The sequence below is a fragment of the Lepisma saccharinum genome, chromosome 27 (assembly GCF_977018435.1).
Source record: "Lepisma saccharinum chromosome 27, izLepSacc3.1, whole genome shotgun sequence".
NCBI lineage: Eukaryota > Metazoa > Arthropoda > Insecta > Zygentoma > Lepismatidae > Lepisma > Lepisma saccharinum.
Window position 1 is genome coordinate 48,376,685 of NC_139255.1, and position 27,711 is coordinate 48,404,395.

Below are 27,711 nucleotides of genomic sequence, written 5' to 3' on the forward strand. Positions count from 1 at the left end.
GATTTTTGTTCTCATTTTAAAGGTCATTTTCCAAGATTTTAGGTCGTTTTACAGGATTTTTGTTCTCATTTTAAAGGTCATTTTCCAAGATTTTAGGTCGTTTTACAGGATTTTTGTTCTCATTTTAAAGGTCATTTTCCAAGATTTTAGGTCGTTTTACAGGATTTTGTGGTCATTTTAAAGGTCATTTTCCAAGATTTTAGGTCGTTTTACAGGATTTTTGTTCAGATTTTAAAGGTCATTTTCCAAGATTTTAGGTCGTTTTACAGGATTTTTGTTCTCATTTTAAAGGTCATTTTCCAAGATTTTAGGTCGTTTTACAGGATTTTTGTTGTCATTTTAAAGGTCATTTTCCAAGATTTTAGGTCGTTTTACAGGATTTTTGTTGTCATTTCAAAGGTCATTTTCCAAGATTTTAGGTCGTTTTACAGGATTTTTGTTGTCATTTTAAAGGTCATTTTCCAAGATTTTAGGTCGTTTTACAGGATTTTTGTTGTCATTTTAAAGGTCATTTTCCAAGATTTTAGGTCGTTTTACAGGATTTTTGTTGTCATTTTAAAGGTCATTTTCCAAGATTTTAGGTCGTTTTACAGGATTTTTGTTCTCATTTTAAAGGTCATTTTCCAAGATTTTAGGTCGTTTTACAGGATTTTAGGTCGTTTTACATGATTTTTGTTGTCATTTTAAAGGTCATTTTCCAAGATTTTAGGTCGTTTTACAGGATTTTTGTTGTCATTTTAAAGGTCATTTTCCAAGATTTTAGGTCGTTTTACAGGATTTTTGTTGTCATTTGAAAGGTCATTTTCCAAGATTTTAGGTCGTTTTACAGGATTTTTGTTGTCATTTGAAAGGTCATTTTCCAAGATTTTAGGTAGTTTTACAGGATTTTAGTTGTCATTTTAAAGGTCATTTTCCAAGATTTTAGGTCGTTGCAGGATTTTTGTTGTCATTTCAAAGGTCATTTTCCAAGATTTTAGGTCGTTTTACAGGATTTTTGTTGTCATTTCAAAGGTCATTTTCCAAGATTTTAGGTCGTTTTACAGGATTTTTGTCATTTGAAAGGTCATTTTTCCAAGATTTTAGGTCGTTTTACAGGATTTTTGTTCTCATTTTAAAGGTCATTTTCCAAGATTTTAGGTCGTTTTACAGGATTTTTGTTGTCATTTCAAAGGTCATTTTCCAAGATTTTAGGTCGTTTTACAGGATTTTTGTTGTCATTTCAAAGGTCATTTTCCAAGATTTTAGGTCGTTTTACAGGATTTTTGTTGTCATTTGAAAGGTCATTTTTCCAAGATTTTAGGTCGTTTTACAGGATTTTTGTTGTCATTTTAAAGGTCATTTTCCAAGATTTTAGGTCGTTTTACAGGATTTTTGTTGTCATTTGAAAGGTCATTTTCCAAGATTTTAGGTCGTTTTACAGGATTTTTGTTGTCATTTGAAAGGTCATTTTCCAAGATTTTAGGTCGTTTTACAGGATTTTTGTTGTCATTTGAAAGGTCATTTTCCAAGATTTTAGGTCGTTTTACAGGATTTTTGTTGTCATTTTAAAGGTCATTTTCCAAGATTTTAGGTCGTTTTACAGGATTTTTGTTGTCATTTGAAAGGTCATTTTTCCAAGATTTTAGGTCGTTTTACAGGATTTTTGTTCTCATTTTAAAGGTCATTTTCCAAGATTTTAGGTCGTTTTACAGGATTTTTGTTGTCATTTCAAAGGTCATTTTCCAAGATTTTAGGTCGTTTTACAGGATTTTTGTTGTCATTTCAAAGGTCATTTTCCAAGATTTTAGGTCGTTTTACAGGATTTTTGTTGTCATTTGAAAGGTCATTTTCCAAGGTTTTAGGTCGTTTTACAGGATTTTTGTTGTCATTTTAAAGGTCATTTTCCAAGATTTTAGGTCGTTTTACAGGATTTTTGTTCTCATTTTAAAGGTCATTTTCCAAGATTTTAGGTCGTTTTACAGGATTTTTGTTCTCATTTTAAAGGTCATTTTCCAAGATTTTAGGTCGTTTTACAGGATTTTTGTTCTCATTTTAAAGGTCATTTTCTAAGATTTTAGGTCGTTTTACAGGATTTTTGTTCTCATTTTAAAGGTCATTTTCCAAGATTTTAGGTCGTTTTACAGGATTTTTGTTGTCATTTTAAAGGTCATTTTCCAAGATTTTAGGTCGTTTTACAGGATTTTTGTTGTCATTTTAAAGGTCATTTTCCAAGATTTTAGGTCGTTTTACAGGATTTTTGTTGTCATTTTAAAGGTCATTTTCCAAGATTTTAGGTCGTTTTACAGGATTTTTGTTCTCATTTTAAAGGTCATTTTCCAAGATTTTAGGTCGTTTTACAGGATTTTAGGTCGTTTTACATGATTTTTGTTGTCATTTTAAAGGTCATTTTCCAAGATTTTAGGTCGTTTTACAGGATTTTTGTTGTCATTTTAAAGGTCATTTTCCAAGATTTTAGGTCGTTTTACAGGATTTTTGATGTCATTTTAAAGGTCATTTTCCAAGATTTTAGGTCGTTTTACAGGATTTTTGTTGTCATTTTAAAGGTCATTTTCCAAGATTTTAGGTCGTTTTACAGGATTTTTGTTGTCATTTGAAAGGTCATTTTCCAAGATTTTAGGTCGTTTTACAGGATTTTTGTTGTCATTTTAAAGGTCATTTTCCAAGATTTTAGGTCGTTGCAGGATTTTTGTTGTCATTTCAAAGGTCATTTTCCAAGATTTTAGGTCGTTTTACAGGATTTTTGTTGTCATTTCAAAGGTCATTTTCCAAGATTTTAGGTCGTTTTACAGGATTTTTGTCATTTGAAAGGTCATTTTTCCAAGATTTTAGGTCGTTTTACAGGATTTTTGTTCTCATTTTAAAGGTCATTTTCCAAGATTTTAGGTCGTTTTACAGGATTTTTGTTGTCATTTCAAAGGTCATTTTCCAAGATTTTAGGTCGTTTTACAGGATTTTTGTTGTCATTTCAAAGGTCATTTTCCAAGATTTTAGGTCGTTTTACAGAATTTTTGTTGTCATTTGAAAGGTCATTTTTCCAAGATTTTAGGTCGTTTTACAGGATTTTTGTTGTCATTTTAAAGGTCATTTTCCAAGATTTTAGGTCGTTTTACAGGATTTTTGTTGTCATTTTAAAGGTCATTTTCCAAGATTTTAGGTCGTTTTACAGGATTTTTGTTGTCATTTTAAAGGTCATTTTCCAAGATTTTAGGTCGTTTTACAGGATTTTTGTTGTCATTTGAAAGGTCATTTTCCAAGATTTTAGGTCGTTTTACAGGATTTTTGTTGTCATTTTAAAGGTCATTTTCCAAGATTTTAGGTCGTTTTACAGGATTTTTGTTGTCATTTGAAAGGTCATTTTTCCAAGATTTTAGGTCGTTTTACAGGATTTTTGTTCTCATTTTTAAAGGTCATTTTCCAAGATTTTAGGTCGTTTTACAGGATTTTTGTTGTCATTTCAAAGGTCATTTTCCAAGATTTTAGGTCGTTTTACAGGATTTTTGTTGTCATTTCAAAGGTCATTTTCCAAGATTTTAGGTCGTTTTACAGGATTTTTGTTGTCATTTGAAAGGTCATTTTTCCAAGATTTTAGGTCGTTTTACAGGATTTTTGTTGTCATTTTAAAGGTCATTTTCCAAGATTTTAGGTCGTTTTACAGGATTTTTTTGTCATTTTAAAGGTCATTTTCCAAGATTTTAGGTCGTTGCAGGATTTTTGTTGTCATTTTAAAGGTCATTTTCCAAGATTTTAGGTCGTTTTACAGGATTTTTGTTGTCATTTCAAAGGTCATTTTCCAAAATTTTAGGTCGTTTTACAGGATTTTTGTCATTTGAAAGGTCATTTTTCCAAGATTTTAGGTCGTTTTACAGGATTTTTGTTCTCATTTTAAAGGTCATTTTCCAAGATTTTAGGTCGTTTTACAGGATTTTTGTTGTAATTTCAAAGGTCATTTTCCAAGATTTTAGGTCGTTTTACAGGATTTTTGTCATTTCAAAGGTCATTTTCCAAGATTTTAGGTCGTTTTACAGGATTTTTGTTGTCATTTGAAAGGTCATTTTCCAAGATTTTAGGTCGTTTTACAGGATTTTTGTTGTCATTTTAAAGGTCATTTTCCAAGATTTTAGGTCGTTTTACAGGATTTTTGTTCTCATTTTAAAGGTCATTTTTCCAAGATTTTAGGTCGTTTTACAGGATTTTTTTGTCATTTTAAAGGTCATTTTTCCAAGATTTTAGGTCGTTTTACAGGATTTTTGTTGTCATTTGAAAGGTCATTTTTCCAAGATTTTAGGTCAATTTACAGGATTTTTGTTCTCATTTTAAAGGTCATTTTCCAAGATTTTAGGTCGTTTTACAGGATTTTTTTGTCATTTTAAAGGTCATTTTTCGAAGATTTTTACGTCATTTTACAGGAATTTTGTTGCATTTTAAAGGCAATTTTTCAAAGATTTTTAGGCAATCAAAATCCGGGCCATTTTATTAGAAATATTTCCTTTCCTGCGTGTTGGTTCTGGTGTTATCTTTTTCATGAATGTACTACTAGTAGTAGCTGTTCAGTTGATACAGGGTGATTCAAAAGTCCCTTAACACCCCATATAAAATGTAAAGAAGTTAGGCGAGCTACAGTTTGTCACGATAGAAACAGGTTAGGCCTAGGAGGAGCCATATTGGAGTGTTAAAAGCGGACGTCCGCCATATTGAATTAAACTGAAACATTTTTAATGGGAAAGAGGTGATGTGATTAACCAAATCAGGCTAGAATTTTACGAGAAATGCAATGTTGAAGGTTTTTTCAATCTATCTTTAATCAGGAAAATGCAGTGGCGGCGATTCGGTGCCAAAACTGGGGGGACAAGAACAGTTTACTTTCCCTTGGTACATAAGGTTTAGCACAGTGCGGGAGCAAGAGTGGCAAAAAGTTGAGGGGGGCAACTGCCTTCCTCACCCCTCCTAATCGCCACCACTGGGAAAAAAGTTATGATTGTAGCAAATGCTACATTTCCCAGGTGATATAAAACAGTGGCAGAAAGCTGCCATTGGAACAACCAATAGGATTTCTCAGAATCCACGTGTATTTGTTTACACTGACTTCGTTATCATAATGGACAGAGAATAGATCCCACAAGTTTGGTTACCATAATAGAGTTCGTAGTCTTTCAGTACAGAAGTTACTTTCAACATACAACGATCACTGTATGTAAATTCCATTTAACTAAAACTGCCTATTTGAACTTACAATACATTAAGGACCGAAATAATAGTGCCTGTAAGTGCCTAAAAGATAATGAGGTGAAAATTGGGTGTTTAGTGACTTCCTGTTTATGTTTTCCCATGGCCGGATTAAATGTGTGCGATACGGTTACAATTTTGGGAATAGCTTAGATTTTTAAGGGTAAGTGAACTAGATAGGAATTACTCAGTCGAAGTATTTCCTAATAATTTCTAAGAGAATTTATCTGAATATGAAATTATCATTCTGAGAAAATTTATAAAAAGTCTTTCAGAGAAGATTGCAACAATTGTTGATGTGGACTAAGTGTCGTTTTACTTCAGAAGTTTACAGAACGATTTTTAAAAACACTTTTCTGATTTGATAACTAATACATAACTAGAGCCCGGATTTTAGGCAAAATGCCTGTGCGTTTCCGACGCTGGTAGACAAAAATTGAACACAAAAGTACACCGATCCGAATTTTCTTAACATTCTGAACAATACTTTATGTTGCCTTTTTTGCCTATTTCACCTTACGCTGCCTTTTTCAAATATTTTTGTCTTTCTATGCCTATTTTGTCATTCCGACAAGGCATTATGTTGCCTTTTTTTGCCTATTTCACCTTACGCTGCCTTTTTCAAACATTTTCGCCTCTTTTTGCCTCTTTTGTCATTCTGACAAGGCATTTTGTAAATTTATTATTTGTAAATACATTTTTAAAGATTTAAGAAGAATTTAAGTCCTTCTCTTCAATTTTTAATGTCTCTTCTTTAATTTTCACTGCCTGTTTCTGAAACTTGACTGCCTTTTTTTCTACATACACTGCCTTTTTTTTCAATTTTTCGTTGCCTTTTTGCCTGCCATTTTTAATACTTTTCAGTGTCTGAACATCCGGGCTATATACATAATGTATCAATGTATAATACTGATTGTATTAAAGCTACATACATAACAATAAATATGAACATCTTTACATTTACAGGATCATTCATTCCTCTTTATTTATCATGAAATTAAGGTAGTTCATCTTAAGGAAATGTTACAATATGGATGTGAGAATTGAAATTTTTGTAGCTAATGTCAATTATACATTTTGGAAGATTTATTCACTATTACCGTGCCTTTTATCTAAAAGTTCTAGCGCTTCTGTATCTACCTATTTGGGCAGCTTTTAATTACAAATCTGAGCTTTACATTACGCCATCTTTGATATACATTTTCTATACAAAATAAATCAAATGTGGGTAAATAATAATGCCAAAGATGGCATTGATTGACGTTTTACGAGATTCCTGACAAACTATTGATTTGAATTCCAGATTTTAGTTCGAGTTTTTCTATGGGTGGAAGTTACTTTCTTTCAACCAGATCAAGGCGGTAAGGTGGATGCCGGGTTTGAGCTGTGTCAACGTTGACGAAAAAGAGTGGGAAAGAAGGTGCTATTCTATTGTAGCAAATGAGGCTACTTTAAGGTGGGGCTATAGATATTGACTTCTTTGTCATTGGCTTACATACAACTTAGTTTCACCTTTACATGACTCGAATTTCCTCTCTTGCAGAAATGGAAAGAATTCAAAATGGTGGACGGCCTCCAGGGAAAGAAGACAAGAAATTTGCAGACATCACAAAGGAAAAGCCAATAAAGGTCACTGTTCGAGTCCTAGTGCCAGTTAAGGAACATCCAAAAGTAAGTGATCAGTTTCTCGCACTGCACGATTATATTATTTTTGTATCCTAGAATACTCATAATAGTTTTATAGTTCTTTATGTGTGAAAAGATAAGCCATTAAGTGATAATCATAAGCTTATTTTCCAACACAAATTTCCGTATTTTGTGACACTCCTTCCATGTTACTGGATTGGAAATTGACCGTGACTCCTGTTATGGCGAGCGACGAGAGCTCACAGGTCGTGTCGTGAAAGAAAACGCCCGCATAAAACTCTTCTATTTGGTCATTATGAGTTAGCTGCTAAATTAAAACTATTTTCTGCCGGATTCCTTCCTCGTGTTGCTGCAACTTGTTTATCCTCAGATTAAGGCACTACGGAAATACTAGTCCGATTTAGTTGTTTATTCCTACGTTGCTGTGTACTGGTAAATCCATTATCTCCCTTGACGTACAACTTACAATGGATGACGTTTTTATGGAAACTCATATGTAACGGATTGGGATATAATGCCTCCATTCTGACTTTACTTATCTATGGGCATGAGGTAGCTTTCAATTTAACAGGTTAGAAATTGTTAAACTCAGTGAAGCTTGTTTTAAATCCACTTTATGCTCAGATTGGTTAATCGGGACTGTTGGTATAGATTCATTAAAACAGACTTCAATTCCCATATTTTATATTCCTTTTTGGTAGACGAGACAGGTAATTCTAGAACTCAAGAAGTGATACTCAATACACAGTTGATTTTCAGGATACGGTGTAAGTTGCAGGGGTGTTTCCTAACAACGTCGATAATTTCTGTTATTCACTGTACATACACACTGATGGTCTTCGAGAATATTCTCCTAATTTTTATGTCCTTGGTATGCTGGCAAGGGAAGCTGCATTGACAGAATTCTATTCCGTACTTCAATGTCTTCTTTGGCGGTGCTTAAGAAGTTGAAAGAAAGCTCCCTGTACTTAGAGGTGTGCTCTGTCGTTTTTTGCACGGAAAAAAGAGAGCGTGGAGGGATGAAAAGAGCTCCCTGGGATGCTTTGCAGTTTCTTCTTGTAGTGACAAAATCCACCTTTCATGGAGGTTCAAAGAATTCACGCAGGGCTCTTCGCTTTGAAAAAGGAATGAGAAGGGAGAGGCAGAGAAGCAAAAAGACCTGATGCCCACCCTACTTTCGTAGAGTGAGACTACTTCCCTATCTTCTCTGGCTCGTCTGTATTTACAGCTTGAGAGCGAGGTACAACTCCCGTAGCCACCAATCAACAAGCGAGCCGCTAATGTCATCTCAACCCAGCACTTATTGCTAATCCTCTTGCTCACACTCTAGGCTGTTGCCATTCTCGCTAGATAGTTAGAGTGGGACTATTTCCGTAACATCTCTGGTTCGTGTGTATTGCATCTTTGGAGCGAGTCACAACTCCCGAAACAACCAATCGACAAGTGAGCCACTGAAGTCATCTCAAGCACCAATCGCTAACCCTCCGCACTGTTGGTAGGCTCGCACAGTCGACTGGAGATGTTTCGATATAAACTGACTATACCATATGTCACAAAAATTGACTATTGGTTGCCGGCAGAACAGGTAGGGACCCCATACATAAACACACTCGACACTTTGTAGCGGTGATGTGATCAGCACCACCACCACCCTCCCGCTGCCTTAACCCCCGGGTACCTACTTATTGAAGGTTGGGTGAACCCCAAAATCCCTCCATGCAGGGACATTACTGGTAAATTTCCCAGCAATCCCAGGACCCCAACCGAGTAGGTTTCCCTACCGACTATGTAATTAGAGCACTCAAGATAATAACATACATATTACATAATTTATAATGAGAGTGTACCAATCAGGGTCACACACACACTAGGTTCCAGAACGTAATTTGAGCTGCGATAGCGAGAATTAATACAAACGGAAGCGCATCAATTTTCAAATACTTTGTATTCCAGACAAGATTGACAACAACCATGTTACCTCAAACAATGTCTACTTGATTCTAGTGCTGCCATCTGTTACCGAAAAAAGAGATCGAAATGAAAAATAAGAAAAACTAAACCAATCAGGAATTATCTTTGGTAAGATGGCTCCCATTTGAAATTTACGACAAGCAATCTCGCAGTTATGCCTAGATTAAGGCCCCATCCTGAACATCGATCCACTTTTTCCTTCCCTTCCTCCTGCCTTTCAATCCGTTAACACTCTCTCCTCGCTACAAAACGTTCCTGTACCAAGGATCTCATTTAGAAAACCGACTAACTCGTTTCTGCCGAGATTGAAATTTAGTTGCCCGAAGATGACGCACCTGGGGTTCTTCAAGAAGAAAAGATAGAAGGAGCTCAAGACGTAGTGAGGTTGAAAAGTTCTTGATGTGAATTGTTCAATATATAAGAGAATTCTTGACGGCAACCAAAACAGGTCCCCATTTGGACTAATATTTCTGAGGTTTTCAGCCAAGCAGTGTAGAAAAAATACATTATTAGAATTGAATTTTTACAAACGTTTTAGCATCTTAACATTCCACAAACAATTGTTATGTTTTGATTTGATTTTTGTTATTTAGCATCGCTTTTCTGCTACTTCTGGCTCATCGCGTCGATGAGGATGAATGATGACATGATATAATTGATGAAGTGACATTCACTATCATACAGAACATTGCCTTAACATTAACATTGCAGGAGAATAGCAAATCATTAACTAGATTTTCATTAAGAAAAATACCACCAAATAGAAACCTTTCAAAATCTCGTTAATCCAGTAATTTCACTCTATCCAATAATATTTTTAGCGCCAAATTTCCCAATGTAAACAAACAAACAATGAAGTCAGTGGCGGCTTGTAATCACACATTCGCGACTATCTCGAAAACGGCTCGTATGCGGACCCATGTTCACTGAGACTTTTTTGCTTCTATTATCGTGTTCTTTCACCTGTGTCAGTTTCCGCTATTACTTCCTGTATATGCCAGTCAAACTCGGCCGAACACTACGGTGTAAGAGTCAGACCGAAATGTATCCAGTCAAGGGCGTGCGTAGGGGGAGCATGGGGGGGAGGGGCGCTTACCCCATTTCAAATTTTTGGAAAGAGTTAATGTTATTCGAATGGTGAAATTGTAGCGATATTTTACAATGAAAAATATCATTTTCTGTTACTTGCTCGCTAACGAGCGTCTGTTCAGCTCCGGTAAGAACTTCAAACTGAGACGCCGCTGCTACTGCATTCTGCGAAAAAAAGTGAGAGCAGCAGCGCTGCAGATTGGGTGCGGTTAACTGATCAGAGCACTGCTAGGATTACGGCCCGTTTCGCCTTATTGCGTTCTCACCTCCCCCAATACCTCCCCCAATTTCGCGTGATTTATGTGACACTAACTTTCTAAGGCGAAACGGGACGTCCCATTTCGCCTTACACACAAAAAATTCCACCAGGGAATATTATCGACATGAAGGGTCATTATTATTAATGTATTATTAACCTAACCTAACCTAAACGACAGGACAATGGGAGCCAAGGTAGGCAACATCACAAGCTCTGTGCTCCCATTATGAATTACCCGTCAAGTCGATAATATTCTCAGGTGGGAAATTCTTTGTGTGTAAGGATAAGGCGAAATGGGATGTCCCGTTTCGCCTTAGAAAGTTAGGGTCACATAAATCACGCGAAATTGTATTGGGGGAGGTGAAAACGCAATAAGGCGAAACGGGATAAGGCGAAACGGGAGGACTAGAAGCATCTGCTTTATTTGAACCTGTTTCTACACGCGTAGCATGAAATAGCAATTGATACACCACATGAGCAAGGTATAAAAGTTCCGGGATGTGGCACACTCGTTGATTAAGACAAGTGACCACAGCCTGGTTATCACAATATAAATGAATATGCTCTGAGGGAGAAGAAATTAAAGCTCCTGGCGCAGCTAGGAACTTAGCTTGAAAGATAGGCGACGGAGGGCTCAAAGGAATTTGAAACGATAAAGCATCCCTGTCATCCACAGCTGCAATCATGAACGGTGTAGCGTCACTATAGAAGATGCTTGTCGGTTGCCACTGTCGGCTAATATGAATATAAAAAATAAGCACGTGAACGTAAGTCTGACTTTGGGCCATATTAAAAGCATATGAGGTTAATATGGCCACCATTTGTTTTTCTGTTTTGAAATTGTATAAGTCAATAAAAATACAATGTAAAATTAGTTTTTACAACTCTTAAATATTATTTTATACAATTACATGTTTTTAAATTTGATACAGTTAAACATGTAAAGACTAATAAGCTAGTTAAAAGACGTTTGAAACATTTTAGCACCTTTTTTAGTCGTTTACGTTTTATATAATCACTTTTGTTACTTTTTATGCATTCAAATGTTAGATGAAAACATTTAAGCTTACTACAAATGAAAAGGAGAGCATAAGAATTGCAATAAAACAATAAGTTACCTCATTTCTTTATGTTGATTTTATTGGGTGCATTTTGGGCAAGTGTAAATGCCAAGTATGGTCATATGAACAACCTCAACGTAATATTACACAAATTGTAAAGAGTAAACTAACGGTTAAGATCAATTTAATTATGACAATTAACTTGTTTAAGCACAGAATACTACTCACTATACAATTACGAAATTGAAATTATCAGTAAAATAATTTAGAAACAAATGTGAACTTAACAAGTGTGTTTTCTTCTCCACAACAACTCGAAAATATGGAGTCTCCACGCCTTTGTAACGAGCCCCTCAGGGAACATGCCCAAACAACACACCAGCACCATCTGTAGTTATCATTAGGAATTACATGCAGGAAAGCCAGTTGGCCATATTACCAGCTTGGCCATATTTGCATCAGGGGCCTTATTTTACAGTACTCTTCGGCAAGTAAAACCATGGATCACAATTACCATGAAGGACAGTAGATTACTTGGTGTCTGTTTGATGTCTGTACATTATGAAAAATTACATATAGACAAAGAACTGTTCATGAACGAAGTGATATATGTTTATTGAAAAGGAAGAAAGGCGAATCCTGTTTCTATCTAAATAGTACACTCGAGTCTGAACTTGTGTACAACGCCAAAGTATTTTCAATTCGATTTTGAATTTCGTAATTGTCAAAGTATTACTAGTAGTAATAGTAATTATTATTATAACAATAACAAAAATCAAAGCAATAATAATAAACGTTTCCATGAATCTGCCCCCCTTAGAAAAATCCTGCGGGTGTCCTTGTATTCGATGTGCTGCCTGTCCCCGTGGTGGAGTGGTTAGCACATCGCGCTACGACGCCAGGGGTCCCGAGTTCGAATCCCGGCCTGGGCATCGATATTTGTGAGTGTCAATTCATCAATTTCATCACATCATCTCTCATCCCCATCTTCACAAATCAGCCAAAACTGACTCAAAAAGCGAAGTAAAATAAAGCAAATCAATCAATCCAATGCAACCACAAGGTAATGCAGGCATACAGTGCCTTCATGGATGATTACGATGACGCATACTTGACATCAAATCGACGATGTTGGCCGTCAAGAGAGCATCGGAACGTCGCATCCTTTGAAGACGAAAAGGGTCTCTAATTGGAGGAATCGCCGAAGCTTAAATTAATTAGGTACTCGGCGGGCTAATGAATAATAATGCTGGTGCTAGACCTCTTGGCTGAAGATCGATCCGGCGAAGCCACACGTCCTCGTCCAAGATGGTGAAAAAAGGGAAGACGTATCGTCAGTGACGTCACTGCAAGAAAAAATCAAAGTCTCTCCGGAAGAGTTAAGGGGCTTTGCCATTAATTAGAACTTTCCCTGATTGGCTTCGGAATATCATGCATTTTAATTGGTTTAGGTTTTTCTTAGTTGTCTTTCACTGAATATATTTCCATACATTCGTCGCTGGCAAGCACGATACTGATAGTGTTTTGTTTAATGTTCCCGGACGATTCAGTTTTCTTAACCTTTTCTTTAGTCAAGATGCATTCTCGCTTACTTACTGCTTCATCCCTTTTCTATATTTATAAAAATGGATGTGGGTGTGTGTATTTGTTTGTTCCGGCATAACTCTCGAACGCCTGGAGCGATTTCAACGAAACTTGGTACACGTATCACTTGCAATCTGGAAATAAACACTGTAGTGGTAAGACACCCCTAGGGGTGGGTTGGGAAGGGGTGACATGTGAAAATAATCGAGAACCACCGATATTAAATTCCGCACAGACAGATATCCGTGACTCTATGCAATCCGCAAAACGGTAGTGTTTCTCGGGTTGTCTAACATTCAGGCTGCGTTGCGAATGGAATCCATAGTTTTCGTGACACTGCCAATGCGGTTCAACTCCAAGTTCATCACCTATCGGCAGGGGGGGTGAGAGAGGGAAGAAGAATAAAATGCCACAAATGACCTGGATTAGTGTCGAATCCATAGTTTTCGGAGCCGCTAAGCTAATTGGTGACATTCACGATCACGTTTAAAATTAGTTACATTTTACACTACAGTTAGAATTCATTATTTTCCTGTCTAATACAAGGTTGGGATAAATAAATACGCGGGAAATTCCTGATAATCAGCTAGTTTTTAAATAAATATGGGTGGTTACATTTGAACATATCTTGAAATCGTTGTATTACATTAACGAAACGAAATACATCTTGATTCGTTCGTTCTAGTATTTCAGGATTTAGGTGTCCCATATTTTTGCCCGTGACTGTACATTACAGAAGATCTAATTCTTCTGTTTAATGAATCAACACCCTGTTCTTGGATATGGATGAAAACAAAATTGGAGAAATTGTCCTCTAAGATTAGCACAATGATAAGCTTGGAGAAAGATATATCTCGTTTCCTTTCCCCTAATGTTGTCCTATATAACCAACCCACACACAATGGGCGTCGCCAGGAATTTTTTCAGGGGGTGTCAGGGGCGAATGATAAAAGTTGAATATCAGAAAAAATAACAATGAGTATTATTACCACGGTTATAAATGTTATTATACAATAATAAATATTATAGACTAACAAAAACAAATTTTATACGAAATAATATTATTATATAAATGTGAAGGTTTTAAATTATATACGGATTTTTTTCCATCAAATTTGTTGTGTGACCTCTAACCTAGAAGTGTAATTATTAGAATTTTGAAAACTGTGGAACTATTTGTTCTTTGGATCAATAGGTAGAATATAACCTTGTTCGTGCATTTTTCACTGTGTTTTCGACCCAATGCATTTTTACTTTGATTATTCTGTTCGAGTACTAACTAAATTAACTTTATTTCTGTTCTTAACAATAAGAGTAACAAGCATTCGGCTTCCTTGTCCCGACCCTCATGCTTCACACCACCCCGCTTCGTTGTAAAGAACTTCAACAACGTTAAGAGCCCCACACTCAAGCGCAAAGACGCCCACTTTTATGCACGCATACACACAATTCTTCTTGCAAACTTAACCGTTATTTCCGCAGCTTGCATGACTTGAAATAAACGTATTATAAGGTAAGTTATCTAGGTTGCATATGTATCAAATAGAAATTTCATTAGAGAATTAAATAATATGTCAGACTTACATATTAAGCTGATTTACACTACGAAGCGCAATAACAACACCAACATGTTCACTGGTGTATCCAAGATTTCACCACGTATTCATTCTTTAGTAGTGAGTCATCATTTTGTCATGTTTTCTTGCAGGTTTTTTATTTTTAATTGGGGGCAAAGGGGAGGTTATGACCCCCACCAACCCCTCCTTGGGCACGCCACTGCGTGGTCTAGTCGGACTGCCACACGGGAGACCCGAGTTCGATTCCCGGGGTGGGTGATCTATGGCCTTGTTCCAGCATTAAGCGGCTCTAGGGCTTATCCATCCTCAAATCAATGTGTACCTGGGAGCAACCGGGAGAGGGTAAAGACGGCAGGATTGTGGTGCTAATTACATCACTTCCACAATTGCCGAGATCGAGAATATGTGTGTTGCTACCCCCACATGTCCTAAATGTGCCTTCATGGTACGGTGCTATGTGCACAGGGAACTTTAACTTTACCTATATGCACACGCAGTAGCTTATAAAAATTATCTCATTTCGAAAAACCAGCGGGGGCAAGAGCCCCCTCTAACCCCACCCTGTGGGTGTCCATGCCCACCTGCGTTACAACCTTTACGAGCCGTGTACCAATACGGATGTATGGAATTTCGATTGGGGCAAGCATGTTGTAAATTGTATGCGGTATGCGTTTTAGAGGCCCGTGCAAGCTATTTTGCCAGCAGATGCGCTTCCGAACTAAACGTCCGTTAACTGAACCATTAACGAAGGCACTTGGCAACATTGTTTGGTCGCTGTGGGTGGGCGGCAATTGAGAAGGGGTCTGCATTGCTCGAATCGCAAAGGATTTTCCGCTGGACGCCCCCCCCCCCCTCCTCACAGCATCCTGCTCTTGTCATGTACCAAACTTCCTGGTACATCCCTAGTCCCGACATAGTTTCCAGGAACTAATTTCTGCTTCCTTCTCGGACAGTAGCTAATAGGATGCGTTGCATAGGGTGTATATTACAATGTAACAATGTACGAGCTAATAGTTTTTTCGGTAATAACAGGTTTTGAAAATGGGGTACGGAAGAAAATTAAAGGGTGACAAGCACCCCTTCGCACCCTGCCCGTGTCGCTTGTTGCCTGTCGGGTAACATTATAGTATAAGGGAAACGGATTTCTTCAAATTTACAGGAGAAAGTACTTACGGAAATCATTTTCTGTAGCGTTGTGGAAGTTCGTGAATGTAGTTTTGATCTATTTTAATGCGAATACATGTTGTTTTCTGCGAAAATCTCTGTCCGACAAGCTGTTTGTGCTGCCGCCATTTGCTTTCTGCACGAGAGTACAATGTTCCGTGTGTTAAGATGACGCAACCCCATAGTCAGTGTTCCAGCCTCGACGTGTTTTCACCAGAACATGACGTGTCGAGTATTTTTAATTTTTTAATTTTTTTTAACTATGCTTGCCTAACCTAACTTAACCTTACGGAAAATGGTTTTTGGGCTAACGTGAATGGTTTTTGGGGCTAACGTGAATGGTTTTTGGAGCTAACGTCAATGGTTTGCGACGTATTAGCATAATTTCAAATCCGGGCACGAAAGTAGGTATTTTCCGGTGAACGAGGTTGCAACACTGCATAAATCGACAAAACACTCGCACAACGCGCCCTGAACCAGTACGCTATCGCCCGCCATAATATGTTACAGAATCGAAATAACAAGTAACAGTAAGTACTCGTAAATGTAAGAAATAGACATTATCTTATTAGAAATGCATTATTTCACCTTAGGAAATATTCCGCATTCCAAAATAGTACGTTAGCAATGTAAAAAATATGATTTATAGGTGTTTCCCTTATACTATAATAGTACCCATACTACCGCCTGTCGCGTGTCGCATTGGTCTTTAACGGTCGTCCTAATCTTGTCTCGATTATTCACATCGATATCGTTTTCGATCTCGCCTCTATAAGTCTCGATACCAGTGGTCTCGTTCTTAATGTTTCTCAACACCATCTATCTGTAAAAAGACAAATTATCCCAGCTAAAATCACGAGCAGCTACTGACAGCTTTAGCAACGTGGATATATATGCTAAAAGCACCTAATCTGACCTAACCTTCTTACACATGAATCTAATCGCAGAAATATGCATATGAATAGGTTAGGCAGGCTAACATTGACTTATTTCTGCTATTAGCTGCAGTAGGTTATGTAGGTTAGGCATGGTGCTTTTAGCACCGAAGATTTTGACTTGATGTTGCCAACTGTAGTGAATTATCCTACATGCAGTAATTTGTTACTCTAGGTTGCCAACTGTAAGGAATTATCTTATATACAGGGATTTTTGACTTGAGGTTGCCAACTGTAGTGAATTACTCTACAATGCCAGACCCGTACCCAGGATTTTTTGTGAAGGGGGCCAAGCTCGAAACCTTCGTTATGTACGAAATATATATATATATATATATATATATATATATATATATATATATATATATTCGTACATATATATATACACACACACTGCTCGCCATTAAAATTGCAACACCCAGAAGGAAATGAGATAGAAACACGAAACTTGGCAAATATGTAGTTCATAATAAGATAAGAAAATGATTACAGTTAGAGCTCGGTGGTGTGACATGTGACACGTAGAACATGGTTGCATAACCCCAAGGAGCTAGTAGCGTGTACAGCCTCCACGGGCGGCAATAACTGCTGCAACATGGCGAGGCATGGACAGAATGAGTCTATCGATGTCTGCTTGCGGTATGGCGTCCCAAGCGGCTTCCACACGGTGCCAGAGGTCTTCAACATTACGTGCCGGAAACCTGAGTTGGGCCAGTCGGCGACCCACCATGGACCAGACATGTTCAATTGGCGACATATCCGGCGAACGTGCTGGCCAAGGAAGCAGGGGCACGTGGTTAGCTTCCATAAATGCGAGGACATTCCTTGCAACATGGGGGCGCGCGTTATCCTGTTGAAAAGTGGCACTATGCAGTGCATGGATTAATGGGACAGCAACAGGGGTGAGAACCTGTGTGATGTACCGTTGGCTGTTAAATGTCCCTTGAATGCGTACGAGACGCGAACGAACACCTATGGCGATGGCACCCCATACCATGATACCCAATGAAGGCCCTGTGTGATGATGCATGATGCAGGCGTCATGAAGCCTAGTGCCACGGTGCCGCCACACGCGTGTGCGTCCATCATGGTGTCGTATATAGAAGCGGGATTCATCAGAGAACACTACAGCATTCCACTCCGCCATCCATGCACGACGGTCTTGGCACCATCTCAGACGCAAACGCCTATGCTCTAGCGTCAAAGGAATCCGCAACAGTGGGCGCCGGGAAAAAATTCCCCGGTTCGCCAAACGACGAAGCACGGTTCGTGGGGACACTGGACGTTGTAAAACATCCCGTACTTCATGCGCAATCCTCGTTGACGTGGCCGTTCTGTCTGTAAGGGCCATGCGTATCAGACGTCTGTCCTCTCGTTCCGTCGTCCGACGCGGACGTTGTGAACCTCTACGTCGCTCTACGGTGCCTTCTTGGACCCACTGGTTCCATACACGGATCACTGTGGATGCATTCCGTCCTACACGGGCACCGATCTCATGGTAGGATAATCCGCATTCACGGTATGCAACAATTCGGCCGCGATCGAACTGGGAAACCTGCTGGAATCGCTGCCGTATTCGACGACGTGGCATTGCTGACCGATTTTAACACACTACACTCACGACCATGCACTTTCACTGCTCTTCTGCACCTATCTGACCTGCTACAGGTACCACTTACCAGATGGCGTGGCAGGCGCACATGACGCATGACGGCCTTGAACACCTAATCATTTCCTTCTGCACCTCTCCTCTACACACTGTGCACATTTCGTCCGATTCCGATTACTCCTTCTGGGTGTTGCATTTTTAATGGCGAGCAGTTTATATATACACACACACACACAGGGTGACTTGTAATTAGATGTATTCCCTGAAAGGGGTTAAAGTAGAGACAATTTGCAATAAATTTGACCATATGATACCCCGTCCGAAAATTAGTAGTTTTCGAGATAATCGAATTTTTATTGTTTTTTTTAAAAAATGACAATTTTCCACATAAAAAGATGAATTGAGAAAAAACAGTTCATTGTATGGCACATATTTCAGCATTTTCTGATACCTAACAAATAAGTGGTTCGTTGAAAAAAAAAGTTTTTCCCAAATAACAATCACATGTAAGTAACGGGTGGATCTAAAATTACAAGTGGTGATAAAAAAAATCCAATCTTAGTTTACTTGGCAACATATTAATAACAAAAACGGTATGACACCAAGCGTACAAATTACTTAAATTTCTTCCTTGTGTCATCAGCTATCCAACAAGGTACACATGTTGCTAACATTCACATTTGTGTACAAGAAACAATACTTCATTAATCTTCATGTGAATGGAATCAATGAACAATACAATTAAAGAGCATTACACGTCTTGTTCAAAGTGGGCACCTCCGTTACGAATGCAGGCACGCAGGTGTTTACGGACATTTGGTCTCGTAACTCGTGATGTGATGGTGTCCTTGATGTGTTGACCAGCTGTTAAGATCCTCTCCCTGAGCTCTTCTTGCGAGTTTACCGGTGTCTTGTAAACTAAGTCTTTCATGTGCCTCCAAATGTAGAAGTCGCAAGAGAGATTTTACCTTTTTTTACAGTCTCCCCCTTGAATCGTTCCACAATATATATATATATATATATATATATATATATATATATATATATATATATATATATATATATATTTAAATTGTGTCATGAAATATATGTCAATTATTAAATAATTAATTAATTAATTTAATTATTGCTTTCTATTAAAAATGATAATTAAATTTTCATACTTTTATTGTGTTATGTTTTTATAATGGTGTAAATCTATTAGCTGATGCTCTCTCGAAAGGAAATATTTCGTTATCAGAGTTGTAGCTAACAGCTACAGGACAAGAATGATTTTCGCACCTCCTGCACCAAATTTGTACCCCTCCCCCCTACCTAGATGTAGCTGGCATACTTAGACATTGTAGAAATTTTATGTACCTACTATTTTCCGTTTAATCCGATGAATAGAAAACTTAGCATTCAAGAAATGTGGCTAATAAAAGGACAGTCGGTTGTGCATCCCACACCTCTCCATCGAAGCAGTGTGTGTTATTGTTCACATCTGCAAAATCGATTGCAAATTAAAGATAACTAGGTGGAGGGACAAGAAATGAGAAACTTTAAGAAGACATTAGTTTCTTATTAAATTAACATGTAAGTGCTATGTTTTATTCCTGACGAAAGGAGGAGAAATGGAGGAGAAATAACAGGTCGGTCTAATTTCTATGTTCCAGGAGCCTAGGGTGACAATGACAATCACCTTCGCAGCTACGGCTCCATTTCTTACTAGTCCAATTTGATATAATTTTAAAATTTTATCTATGACTGTAGAAGTACGTTTTTACCCCATGCTGTTACCAGCCCTGAAGAGAGAGAGAGAGAGAGAGAGAGAGAGAGAGAGAGAGAGAGAGAGAGAGAGAGAGAGAGAGAGAGATGTATGCAACATTCACACACAGGCTGACATCATTCTTTGTTATTCCTTCTTTGTATGTGCTTATGATGTTATTCTTAGTAAAGTATGTTTGAAGTCCAAACTAATTACTTTGTTGTTATAACACAAACTCTTATCCTCGGGAAATTTTAATGGGGGTGGGGAAATATTAAAAGAACAAGATCGTTGATGGGAACGGGAAGGTGGGAGATCCCCCTTCCGCCATGTGAATTAGTAGTATCCTGAATGTGACCACCAACGCTATGGAATTATCCTTATAATGAAGAACATGTCTGAATGTGAATTAACCACAAAAAGAGGACATTTTCTCATCAAGACTGCAGTTCGAAAAAAGTCAAAACAGGAAGTAAAAATGTTGAACTGTCCCGACCAAATTGGAACATTTAGTAGCTTCGCATAAATGGTTATAAAACTATAATTACTAAATATAGTATACTGCAGACTTGTGGAGTCTTGCCTCTCTCCAGAGACAACCCAATCATTTATGCAAGAAGAAAAATCTAAATTCTTGCAAAATCTTAAAAACGATCCATGTTTTTTTTTGTAGGTGTGCATCAAAATATTTCATGGCTCGGGGGGTGGGGGGGTGGCCCCTTGCACCCCCCCCTGGGTACGGGCCTGCTACATGCAAAGGTTTTCTGACTTTATTGCCAACTACAGTGATGTATCCTACATACAGGGATTTGTTACTTTATTTTGCCAACTACAGTAAATTATCCTAAATGTAGGAATTTGTGAAGATATGTTGATAGCGCAAAAATAGTGGGATATATTTGCAAAACTAAAGGCTTTGTTTATTATTATTTGCGCTAACGTGACATCTACCATTTTAACTCCAAGTTTATATCCATGTTTTATAACCACATATTAATAAAGCAAATGGTTGATAAAGTGAAGGAATGCAAGATGACCAGTTAGATTGCAGAATTTACCACTAGATGGTGAAGCGAGTCTCTTTGAAGTTAATATTAGTAAAAATTAGACTATTTGGAGGTGTATATTTATAGTAATATGGGAAGTATAAGTACTAAACACGTTGTATGGCTGTCGCTAGCCGCTCGTCACGATATAATCCTCATAGGTGTTTGGTATGGTGGCAAATAGCTTGTGTTTTGCTTAGCAACAACGCAACGTGCCCACTTACACATATTAATTGGGTTGATGCAGCCCAGTGATGTGCCGTAGACTATAATTTTACGTATGCATGCGTTGTCCACACGCAGTCTACTGCTAGATTACATTGGGTTGTAGTTTACATAGACTACGTAGACAATCTAAAGTGCATTAAAATTAGTTTTCAAGGGTTTCATGAAAGGAATGTGACATTTTGAACTATATTGGTTCCTAACGAAATGAAAGGAATCCTATTTACACTAAAATTTCTCTTCTCTTCTATTATCAACTATGGAAGAAAATAAATAGTATGCAAAAAACAACAACAGATGGCAGTCGAGAGGCAAGAGTGGTCTTTTTCCCATAACACACTAGAATATTTCCTATATTAGGTTTCTTCGTAGGTGAGAAATTGTTCGAATTTGGAAGCAAGAGTATTAAAAGTTCTCCTCACACATCAGCAACTGATACACAGTATAATTTTCATTTAATTCCACGGCGCCCTTTGCTAAGTTATCGCCTTTCGCCATGTTGTTTACATAGATTACGTAATCTACGTGTATAAAATAGTCTACGTGTAGAATGTAGACTATAGTTGTTTACGCGTAGACGCACATCACTGATGCAGCCCTGAACGTGTCGAATCGTATATGCCAGTAATTCGAACCTCTGACTTCAGTTGAAAAGTGTCGAGGGCTCAATTGTGGCTTCTGGCTTCGACGTGAACGCTTAGACAAGGATCGCGTTTCGAATATCGATTTCAATTTGCTTGATGATGTAGTTCTCCAGCAGCCTGTTACACATGGCATTTGTATGTGGTAAATTGAAGCCGTGTACAACGGGTGTTGACAACCGTTTAGCGCACGTACACATTTAGCATAATCAGATTTGTTCCAGTGGTGACATCTATGTACGCTACCTTAACTAATTGCTGTTTGAGCTTGACGTTGAAATAAACGGACTTTCAATAAGTCTACATTGTTTATTTATCTACTCTCTGAAATATAATATAATGCAAAAGAACAAACATAATATGGTAATCATATCATTGTGTAATAATTATAAGACGAATAGAGAATAGAACAGAGTTTGAAATGGTATATGTACGTTACATTAGTACAAATAATAAACAAAAGCCTTTCTTTTACAAACAAATCCTACAACATATCGTCACCAACCCTTGCATGTATGATAATTTCCTATAGTTGGCAACCTAATGTCAAAACTCCCTGCATGTTGGATAATTTGCTACAGTTGGCAACCTCAAGTCACACGTCACTGCATGTAGGATAATTTGCTACAGTTGGCAACTTAAAGTAAAAAAATTCCTGCATGTAGGATAGTTTGCTACAGTTGGCAACCTCAAGTCACACATCCCGGCATATAGGATAATTTGCTACAGTTGGCAACCTAAAGTTACAAATATCTGCATGTAGGATAGTTTGCTACAGTTTGCAACCTAAAGTTAAAAATCTCTGCATGTAGGATAATTGCTACAGTTGGCAACCTGAAGTCACAAATCCCTGCATGTAGGATAATTTGCTACAGTTGGCAACCTAAAGTAAAACATCTCTGCATGTGGGATAATTTACTACAGTTGGCAACCTCAAGTCACAAATCTCTGCATGTAGGATAAGACATTATATATATATTTATGTTTTATATATATTTATATTAATGTTATGTTATACAGGGTGGGCCAAAAGTCCCTTACCACCCCTTGTAAAAATCGTTTTAGTGGAAATTGATGAATAACAACCATGTGTGACCACATTAGGCCTAGGGGGAAGTCATAAGGTGGGGGTGCCCTTGACGGCGGCCATCTTGAAAGCCGCCATCTTGGATACAAGTCCAGTTTTGTAAATGGGAAGGTAGGCATGCGATACATGATTTTAGGCTAGAATTTGATAAGGAAAACAATGGTGAAGTCGTAACGTTGAAATCTTCATTTGTTAAAAAGTTAGAGGCATTCAAATGTTGGAATCACACTTTTACATATGGTGCTCTACGTGCTCTACGTGAGCGCCCTCCAGCGCCACGCACGTGTGTAGTCGTTCACCCCAATTGTCCATGACCCTGCTAAGTGTGTCAGGTAAAATATCAGCACAGGCTGCAAAGATCCTTTCTTCCAGGTGAGCAACATTCCTGATCTTCTCGGCGTATACCTTGGCCTTTAAATGACCCCACAAATAAAAATCCAATGGAGTCAGATCGGGTGAACGTGCCGGCCACTCAATGGGACCACGACGCCCGATCCAGAGTCCAGGAAATTGTTCATGCAGATAATCACGGACGTTTAATCCATAATGGGGAGGTGCACCATCCTGTTGGAGAAATAAGGAAAATGTGCCATACTCGGACAACACGGACGGCAGGATGAGATCACGCAACATTACCAAATAATGATCAGCATTAAGGTTACCAGGAATGACGAATGGACCAATTAGTTTGGTACCCCATAGGCCACCACACCATAACTTTTCCAGCTCCTACCAATTTACAGGGGTCAACCCAGTGAGGATTGGTAGCGGACCAATAGCGACAGTTTTGTTTGTTGACCTCTCCTTGCACATAAAAATTCGCTTCGTCGGAAAACAGGATTTTTGAGGCGAATGTGGGATCTGCTTCAAGTTGGGCAACTGCCCAGTCACAGAATTTCAGGCGTCGATCTGGGTCGTCTTCTGATAAATAATGTTGAAGTTGCAATTTGTACGGATGCCAATTGTTTTTCTTTAGGATGCGTCTGATGGATGTACGTCTGACACAACATGCCGCTGAGAGGCGACGAGTACTGCGGTGTGGTGATGTTGCAACAGATGCCAACACTGCTATGGTTGTGCCTTCGTCTGTTGCAGTAGTGGGTCTTCCAGACCTGGGTTTGTCCGCTACTGAACCAGTATCCATGAATTTCTGGAAGAGGTTGGCAACACTCACATGAGACACAGGATGTCGATCTGGGTGCCGTTCATTAAATTCAGCTGCTACAACCCTTGCACTCCTTCCACCCCATGCCCTTATTAACTCTTTCCTCTCCTCTGTGGTTAGTGGCATGATTTAGGCACCTGCAACAAATAAAAAAATGAAGGTGTGATTCCAACATTTGAATGCCTCTAACTTTTTAACAAATGAAGATTTCAACGTTACGACTTCACCATTGTTTTCCTTATCAAATTCTAGCCTAAAATCATGTATCGCATGCCTACCTTCCCATTTACAAAACTGGAGTTGTATCCAAGATGGCGGCTTTCAAGATGGCCGCCGTCAAGAGCACCCCCACCTTATGACTTCCCCCTAGGCCTAATGTGGTCACACATGGTTGTTATTCATCAATTTCCACTAAAACGATTTTTACAAGGGCTGGTAAGGGACTTTTGGCCCACCCTGTATATTTATATTATGTTGGTATTTTCTGTTCTTTAACATCTATTTTTAATATTGGACTATTTTGTATTACCGCTCAGAAATTTATAACTTTCTTGGCCTTGTCAATGTTTTTGTATTTTATTCTTATGTTCATTTTATTTGTTCGTTTTCTTGTTTTATTTTGTAGTATTTGATCACGAGGGTATGGGTAAAAGTGCTGGACTTTGGAATTTTCTGTATACCGCACTATAAAAATAAATAATAATAATAATAATAATAAATAACAATTCTCTACGGTTGGCAACGTGAGGTCACAAATCCCTACATGTAGGACAATTCACTACAGTTGGCAACCCCTAAAGTCAAAACTCCTTTCATGTAGGACAATTTGCTACAGTTGGCAACATAGAGTAAAACATTCCTGCATGCATTATAATTTTCTACAGTTTGCAACATAAAAACACAAATTCATGTATGTAGTATAAAGTAACAAGTTCTTCATCCCTGGATGAAGGATATTTCAATGCAGTTGGCAAAACTGAAGGAAGCAAAAGTAATACCAATATACAAGAAAGGAGATAAAAATAACATAACCAACTACAGACAAATGTTACAATAGGTAATAAGACAGTCAATCACGTTAAAACAGTCAAATATCTGGGAGTATGGATTCACGAAAGCTTAAAATGGGACCCACACATAGATCACCTTTCAGCAAAACTAGGCAAAATTATATTTGCCATTAATACACTGAAATCAATATCCAACTTAGAAACATTAAAAATACTATCTTGTTGACTTGTTGGTAAAAATTACGTGTACTTGAAAACGATATATTACGGAGACAGGATGTTCTCGTCGGTTTGGAATGTAGACCTTACAAATTCCATTACTTGCCTCATCTGTGGAAAGGTACCAGCCTGACAACCGGATCTGAATCGACAGGTATTGGAATTTGTATAGCGAAGCAGGCGAACCGATCTGAGAAGATCGGAAGGAAATTTCGAGATCAGTTTTGGATTTGGTTTGAGTGAGTCAACATCGCGGAAGAATGAGCGCAGGTATGTACCTGGAGGACGGAGGCGTCACTCCGAACTATAAAGGTCTCAGCCAATTTACACAACCTCTCGCTAGCCCCTTTTCTTCACCCTATGCTTAGATCCCGGTAATAAAAATAACAAGTAAGGGAAGGAGGAAACAATATTTCACCATGTTCCAATCCTTATTAGCATACGGTATAATCTTCTGGGGAAATTCCACTAATAGTGCTGCAAAAGAAAATTGTGAGAATAATAGCAGGAGCTAAGAGAAATACATCCTGCAGAAGACTGTTTAAAAACTTAGGCATATTACCCTCACCATTCTTGTATATATTTCATCTGCTGTTGTATGTAAAAACAAACGATTCCTTCAAATGTAACAACTCCTCACATAAATATTATAGAGGAATGGCAGAAACCTCACGATACCATCACACAACACCACATTATTTGAGAAAGGACCAACATACATGGCTGCCCACTGTTTCAATAACCTTCCAAGTGACATAAACACAATACAATCAGCCATAGGCGTGCGCACGGGGGGAGCAAGGTGGGGGGCAAATCCCCCCATATCATGGAAGTCCGCAAATTTTTCCAAGAGACAATCAAGGTATTTTACCATGGAGCATATTACCCCGATACTAGTGTTGCCCCATCAAAAAACACCTCTCGATTTTGAAATTATCGCATTCCTGCATCCCCATTATAATTATTAATATAAATTATTATGACTGAAATCAAATTATACTTGTGGAAATGTACTTTTAAGTTGACATTTGTTTTCTAAGGGGGAGATATGGTCATCCTTGACCCCCTTCCAGACGTCCATGCCCCTATATTATTAAATTTGCACAAATTAAACGATATTACTCTCTTAAAGAAAATGATTTATTTTCAAGCTGATGAAAGTTCAAAGCAACTACGGGGGAAGGAGGTGATGGCGCAAGCAGAGGGGGCAAGGGGCATTCTTCAGACGGCCAAGAGCACCTACAAGGGGGTAAAGGGTACCTGACAATAAATTAATTGCACATTGTCACATTTTAAATGAACTTCTAGGACATGCGTATGTATTGATTTTATCTAATGCTTATATCTATTGAAGATAATTATTAACTATAAGCTAATGAACTAACATGTTCCATTCCATGTACGGAAAACAACCACTGTACAAATGGTCAACGAAATGAAATAAATCATATGATATCGTACCAAATCCCAAAGCAATATTTGCCAACTTTGGTTCTACCATTGAAGCAGCGATGCAACTGATTATTTCTTCACGAGCGCCACCTACTGTCTCCGAATCAGAGGGGAAGAAAAGAGTTTTGTTTCTTCTTGCAGCGTCGCAAATATTTGCAAGCGGGCGAATGCAGCCGGTAAACGTAAATGTCTCCTAAAATGCGATTTTTATGAAGCGGGAGCCAGTTTCTCTACTCTTTACGGCCGATTAGAAAGTTTGGAGTCGACGCCGATATGCAGGCCACGAATCACGTGCTCAGTCGTAGCAACGTCTGCATTCTGCTGAAACTGCAAAACGTGTGGTCCTAACACTGTCCCTTAGACAAGGATGAACACACTTTTATTTGCATGGTAGTAAAATGTATTGTCACCACCCTTAGTTGCTCACGAGAATTCCCAGATTTACCCACTAAATTCTCGAGGGCAACATTGTCGTGCTCGTAAAATGGGACATACTCTCCTTGATACTCGGTGACACATGGCCGTATACAGTGGCGTGCACAGGATTTACTAAGAATAGTGGGTTACGTATAATTTTTTAGTAGTACTCAGCTCTCATTTTGCCGTCTCTTCCTGCATTCTACCTTTTTTTAGGAATACTGGGGGCTTATGACCCCACAATCCCCCTCTGTGGCACGCCACTAGCCGTATCCTACATAATGAATGGAAGCGGTTCAGCTTTCAGTCGCCTAAAGCTGACCTCCCTGGCAGATTGGTTCCGGCATGGGTGTTCTTTGGGAGGGTCCCTTCATCAATTTCATCATATTATTACTCATCCTCATCTTCGCGATTAGTTAGAAGTGGCAGAAAAGCGAAGTAAAATAAAGCAAATCAATCGATGTGTTGTACTTCTGGGTTGTAGCGACCCCATTTACTATACATTGAATGATTGCAACTCAGAAGTGCACCTGACTCTACCTGCATGCGGACGTGCGTAGGAATGAAGCTGAAACAATTACTT

General features: G+C 38.3%; 1 protein-coding gene across 1 annotated transcript in view; it reads left to right on the forward strand.

The window, feature by feature from the left end:
- LOC145980298 (KH domain-containing, RNA-binding, signal transduction-associated protein 2-like) overlaps window positions 1-27,711 on the forward strand; it is a 339,869-nt gene that overhangs the window by 275,213 nt on the left and 36,945 nt on the right. The window contains exon 2 of the mRNA XM_083113316.1: window positions 6,767-6,894. Within this exon, the coding sequence (XP_082969442.1) occupies window positions 6,767-6,894 (128 nt within the window). The remainder of the gene's footprint in view (window positions 1-6,766; window positions 6,895-27,711) is intronic.